This window comes from Rhinopithecus bieti, unplaced genomic scaffold, assembly GCF_001698545.2.
Source record: "Rhinopithecus bieti isolate Rb0 unplaced genomic scaffold, ASM169854v2 scaffold_14876, whole genome shotgun sequence".
Classification (NCBI taxonomy): Eukaryota; Metazoa; Chordata; class Mammalia; order Primates; family Cercopithecidae; genus Rhinopithecus; species Rhinopithecus bieti.
Genome location: NW_016807955.1, coordinates 154,345 through 160,746, shown reverse-complemented (window position 1 = coordinate 160,746; position 6,402 = coordinate 154,345). Strand labels below are relative to the sequence as shown.

The window sequence follows — 6,402 nt, the reverse complement described above, 5'->3', positions numbered from 1 at the left end:
TTTTTGAGACAGAGTCTCACTCTTGTTACCCAGGCTGGAATGCAATGGCGCGATCTCAGCTCACTGCAACCTCCACCTCCCGGATTCAAGCAATTCTCCTGCCTCAGCCTCCTGAGTAGCTGGGATTATAGGCACCCTCCACCATGCCTGGCTAATTTTTTGTAGTTTTGGTAGAGACAGGGTTTCACTATGTTGGCCAGGCTGGTCTCAAACTCCTGACTTCGAGATCCGCCCGCCTCAGCCTCCCAAAGTGCTGGGATTACAGGTGTGAGCCATGGCGCCCAGCCAGTCAAAGCAATTTTAAACAAAACCAACAATGCTACAGGCATCACATTACCTGGCTTCAAATTACACTACAAGGTTGTAAAACCCAAACAACATGGTACTGGTCTAAAAACAGACACATACATTAATGCAACAGAATAGAGAACCCAGAAATAAAGCCACATATCTACAACCAACTGATCTTTGACAAAGCTGACAAGAACATACATGGAGGAAAGAGCACTCTTTTCAAAAATGGTGCTGGAAAAATTAGATTGCCATATGCAGAATGAAATAATATCTCTCACCTTATATAAAAATCAACTAAATGCATTAAAGACTTAAATTTGGGACCTACATTTATAAAAATACAAGAAGAAAACCTAGGCAGTACTCTTCTGGACACTAGTCTAGGTAAATAATTCATGACTAAAACCTCAAAAGCACAGGTAACAAAACCACCAGGCCTGGCTAATTTTTGTATTGGTTTGGTAGAGACAGGGTTTCGCCATGTTGCCCAGGCTGATCTGGAACTCCTGAGCTCAAACAATTCTGCCTGCCTCAGCCTCCCAAAGTGCTTGGATTATAGGTGTGAGGCACTATGCCTGGCCTTCCAAATCCTTGTAATGCTTTCATTTTCTTAAGGTTTTTTTTTCCCCTTTAACCTTAATTATGTATTACTTTACAACTAGGGGAAAAAGAAAGGCTATACATTTTTACAAAATTAATCAGTTGTCCAAAATAGGCCTAACATCGACAAGTTCAATAACACTAAAGCATTGCTAATGTCTAGTGCAAATAAAAGCAAGTTGCTGTAAATATATAATTGCCTTACTAAATCTAATTACCTCACACTTTCTGGATCCTAACCAAACTTTCAAAACTCCATTAAATTTTGGCAAATACCCCTGGAGTAGTTTATGAAAACATCCAAATGAGACTACTATCACTAGGGAGTAATTTATCTAATGATGAGGACTATCATATCATCTTACCTTTCAGCTAAATTGAAAGCATCTCTAGAAACAGATGATGATCTTGTATTTCCAACACTGCCAGTATGAGATCGTCTTCCTTTTGCTGAAGGAGTATCTAATGGTATGTCCCCCAAACCCTGCAAGTAAATACAAAATTAGTATGATACAAATTTTAAAACTAGTAGTGAAATAACTTACACAATGTAATTTTCAAAGTAGCCATCATTGATTTTTTAAGATGGAAAGTATTTTAATAGTCTGGTATGCTTATGCTTTAAAGAGTATAAAATACATAAAACACCTTGTAGTTAGTAGTAAATTAACAAAATAAGTGACTAATGGGAAAATATATATTGACTTATAAAAAACGAGTTAAAAACTAAAAATCAATATGCTATATTTTGGGCTGGGTGTGGTGGCTCACGCCAGCACTTTGGAAGGCTGAGGCAGGTGGATCATCTGAGGTCAGGAGTTAGATACCAGCCTGGCCAACATAGGGAAAACCTGTCTCTACTAAAAGTACAAAAATTAGCTGGGTGTGGGGGTGTAATCCCAGCTACTCAGGAGGCTGAGGCAGGAGAATCCCTTGAACCCAGAGCCAGAGGTTGCAGTGAACTAAGATCGCGCCACTGCACTCCAGCCTGAGCAACAGAGCATGACTCTGTTTCAAAAAAATAAATAAAATAATAATATGCTGTATTTTGTAACTACTCTTCTTGAAGCTTAAAATCTATGTAGAACATATGAACACAGTCCATAAATACTGAACACTGTTGTTCCTATGCAACATTAGGAGTGTGAGAATAAACATTTTGATGAGAACTATTTAAAACCTTTCCTGCACTGGAAAGACTCACAGATACAATCTGCTTTGTTTTAGTCAGATTTTTTTTTTGCATGGTTGTATTAATAAGTTCTAATATGAACTAAGCTGAAATCTTCAAGTTCAATGGGCAGAAAAAAAAAGCTCTAAAATGTCTACTGCTACATATCTTTTTAATATTATTCCTTCATAAGTGAATCCTTAGCCCAAGGGCATCAGAGAAAAATGACATAAATTACAATAGAAAATTTTACTTTATTAAACATATTTTAAAATAATATATAAATAGATTACTTTTTATATTTTATTTCACTTGGTATTCTCTGAGTCACTCATTTCACAGACATTACTGAATTCCCATTATTTACCAAGATGATAAGACATGGCACGGCTGGGGGCATTGGCTCATGCCTGTAATCCCAGCACTTTGAGAGGCTGAGGCAGGCAAATAACCTGAGGTCAAGAGTTCAAGACCAGCCTGGCCAACATGGCGAAAACCCCGTCTCTACTAAAAAATATAAAAAATTAGCTGGGCATGGTGGCGAGTGCCTGTAATCCCAGCTACTCAAAAGGTTGAGGCAGGAGAATCGATTGAACTCGAGAGGTAGAGGTTGCAGTGAGTCGAGATCATGCCACTGCACTCTAGCCTGGTGACAGAGCAAGACTCTGTCTCAAAAAAACAAAACAAAACAAAACAAAGACATGGCACTTACCCTCAAGGAGCTCCCTATAAATGTTCTGCAGTGTGGTAATAGCTCTAATAGTGGAACATACAAGGTAAATAAAGCAGGGACTAAGCATGGTAAACATTATTATCCTCATTTTATAAAGTGAGAATTCTAGTTAGAGAAATGAAGAGGCACGCGTAAGTTACACAGTTGCTAACTGTTAGAGCTGCGATTCAAACCCATGTCTTGTTAACTCCAATAAGCCAAACTATATTCTACCAAACATCAAGCTTCTGTTCAATAAAAATTTACTTCCAAGGCTTGACAATATGTATGTCTACTTAGTATTCTAGTTGTTGAAATGCTATTGCAGATATAGTCCAAATGATTAACAGAGAAATAATCAAATACATAATTATTCCTACCCTTTACCTGGATGTAAAAACAAGCTTTGCTGGTGAAACCCCGTCTCTACTAAAAATACAAAAAACTAGCCAGGCGAGGTGGCGGGCGCCTGTAGTCCCAGCTACTTGGGAGGCTGAGGCAGGAGAATGGCATAAACCTGGGAGGCGGAGCTTGCAGTGAGCTGAGATCCGGCCACTGCACTCCAGCCCGGGCGACAGAGCGAGACTCCGTCTCAAATAAATAAATAAATAAACAAGCTTTGTTTATAAAGTTGTTTATAAAACAAACTTTTTCCACATACCTTTTGCTGTAAGTTTCTAACAGAGTCCTTAATATATGGCAAATCTTTAGACGGAACATACTTTTCAAGCATTTTTTCAAAGTTAGGATGACACATCATGAAGAACAGCATCTTTCGACCATAGTACCTATGAGTATTTGAAAAATAGGCATACTACTTTTTAGACATTAACAAGCTCAGTTTCTGACCTTAGATGCATTGTTTTCAATAGAAAAAACAAAACAAAACTATCAAACATCAAGATTACCATCCCTATTTTAAGTAACCACCAAAATATAGATATCCTAACTGTATAGGATGCCCTAGAGGGTACAGATGGTCCCCAACTTACAACGGTTTGACTTATAATTTTTCAACTTTTAATAGTGTGAAAGAGATATGATTCTGTGGAAACCATACTTCAAATTTTGATTTTTTCCATGGCTAATCATATGCAGTATGACACTCTCTTGAGATGCTGGGCAGCAGCAGCGAGCCACAGCTCCCAGTCAGCCATGTGATCACCATACTCTACAATGTACTGTATTGCCAGATGATTCTGTCCAAGAGTAGACTAATGTAAATGTTCTCAGCATGTTTAAGGTAAGGCTTGGCTATGTTATGATGCTTGGTAGGTTAGATGTATTAAATATACTTTTGGCTTATGATAATTCCTATTCATGATGGGTTGTGGGGATATAACCTCATTGTAAGTTAAGAAGCATCTGTGACCAGGCGCAGTGGCTCACGCCTGTAATCCCAGCACTTTGGGAGGCTGAGGCAGGTAGATCACAAGGTCAGGAGTCCGAGATCAGCCTGGCCAACATGGTGAAACTCCATCTCTACTAAAAAAATACAAAAATTAGCCAGACCTGGTGGCGCGCTCAGGTAATCCCAGCTGAGGATTTAGGAGGCTATTTAGGAGGCTGAGGCAGGAGAATCATTTGAATCCAGGAGGTGGAGGTTACAGTGAGCCGATATCATGCCACTGCACTCCAGCCTGGGCAATAGATAGAGACTCCTTCTCAAAAAAAAAAAAAAAAAAGAAAGAAAGAGGCATCTGTTGGGATGCTCCCATAATCCCCTTTTAAAGTCACTGTCTTCAAATCCTTCTGCCACGTGCCAGATGGAGAAACAAAAGCTCTGATTCTATTTTTCAGGCACCCCAAGGTCCATATCAATGCTGCTGTTTGGAAGAACTGTGAAGTTTGTCTCTGTCCTGGGCTCCTTGCCCACTGACCATTTGCTGTCCACCTACTGGCCAGATGTTCTGGCCTGAGTCAACCCTCCCTAGGTCCTGTATTTCTCACTCTCTGTTTTTCCCCAGCCAAAACTTACCAGGGTTCCGATTCTTCAAAATCCTATTCTTTACTACCGAAAATACACCCAAGGTTCGTTGATAAATTGTGGCTGATTTGTTAATAAAAGTAATAATCTCAAAACTAGGTTTTGTATTTATATGAATTTTAAAATAATCATCTTAGCATAATACTTTAAGCCCAATGATTCTAATGGTGGAAATTCAGATATCATGGAAGTGCATACTGGAGATATTTTAGCATACAGATATCTTATACTACTTCAAAATAGTACCACACTATTCATCTTCAAGGAGGCCGGGCCCTAAAATAAATTAGTTACACTTTTACTCACAACTTGGAATACATGGCACAAAAAGAACCAGAGAGGAGGCTGGGTGTGATGGCTCATGCCTGTAATCCCAGCACTTTGGGAGGCCAAGGCAGGCAGATCACTTGAGGCCAGGAGTTAGAGACCGCCTGGCCAACATGGCGAAACCCCGTCTCTACTAAAAATAGAAACATTAGCCAGGCGTGGTGGCACATGCCTATAATCCCAGCTACTTAGGAGGCTGAGGCATGAGAATCGCTTGAACCTGGTAGCTGCAGGCTGCAGTGAACCGAGATCGCACCACTGCACTCCAGCCTGGGTAACAGAGTCTTGGGAAAAAAATAATAATAATAAAGGAACGAGAAAAAGGCAGGCTGTTGTGGGGTTTTGTGGATGGGGGGATACAGGATGATCTTAAGACCACCTGTCTTGACCAGGTGCAGTGGCTTACACCTATAATCCCAGCACTTTGAGAGGACAAGGTGGGTGGACTGCTTGAGCCCAAGAGTTCAAGACCAGCTTCAGCAATACGGCAAAACCCCATCTCTACAAAAAATACAAAACTTAGCCAGGCATGGTGGCACGCGCCTGTAGTCCCAGCTACTCAGGAGGCTGAGGTGGGAGGATCACTTGAGCTCAAGAGGCTGAGGTACCAGTGAGCCAAGATTATACCACTGTACTCCATCCTGGGCTACAGAGCAAGACCCTGTCTCCAAAAAGAAAAAAATCACATATCTCAACCTGACCCCTTCAAATGTAATGAAATTGCAGAAAGAGAAGTGATGTCAGAGAATCAATATTACCCTTCTCCACAACCAGAATAAGGTCTATATCCAGATAAGTAGCTCCTAATCAGTTACATTTTCAAGGGCAATTCTAATGTTTAGCCTGGAATGTTAAGCACTCTATTATACGGACCCAATGGTCTATTACATGGTCTGTTATACGGGCCCAAGGTCTATTATACGGGCCCAATGACATAAGAAACACACAAGTAAGCGGAGACCAGGGACACAAAATGTGAGAAATACAAAACTCGAAAATTAATTGTAACCATTTTGTAATTTTAAATAAGAATCTAAGAAATGACAAAATGGGCTAGAAAGAATTACTATGCCGGCCGGGCGCGGTGGCTCAAGCCTGTAATCCCAGCACTTTGGGAGGCCGAGACGGGCGGATCACGAGGTCAGGAGATCGAGACCATCCTGGCTAACGCGGTGAAACCCCGTCTCTACTAAAAATAGAAAAAACTAGCCGGGCGAGGTGGCGGCGCCTGTAGTCCCAGTTACTCGGGAGGCTGAGGCAGGAGAATGGCGTAAACCCGGGAGGCGGAGCTTGCAGTGAGCTAAGATCCGG

At 40.9% G+C, this 6,402-nt stretch overlaps 1 protein-coding gene across 1 annotated transcript in view; it reads right to left on the bottom strand.

The window, feature by feature from the left end:
* The window catches only part of TOGARAM1 (TOG array regulator of axonemal microtubules 1), a 118,783-nt gene that overhangs the window by 20,997 nt on the left and 91,384 nt on the right, over window positions 1-6,402 (bottom strand). Inside the window, 2 exon segments of the mRNA XM_017884180.1 lie at window positions 1,260-1,378; window positions 3,439-3,565. Coding sequence (XP_017739669.1) covers window positions 1,260-1,378; window positions 3,439-3,565 — 246 coding nt within the window.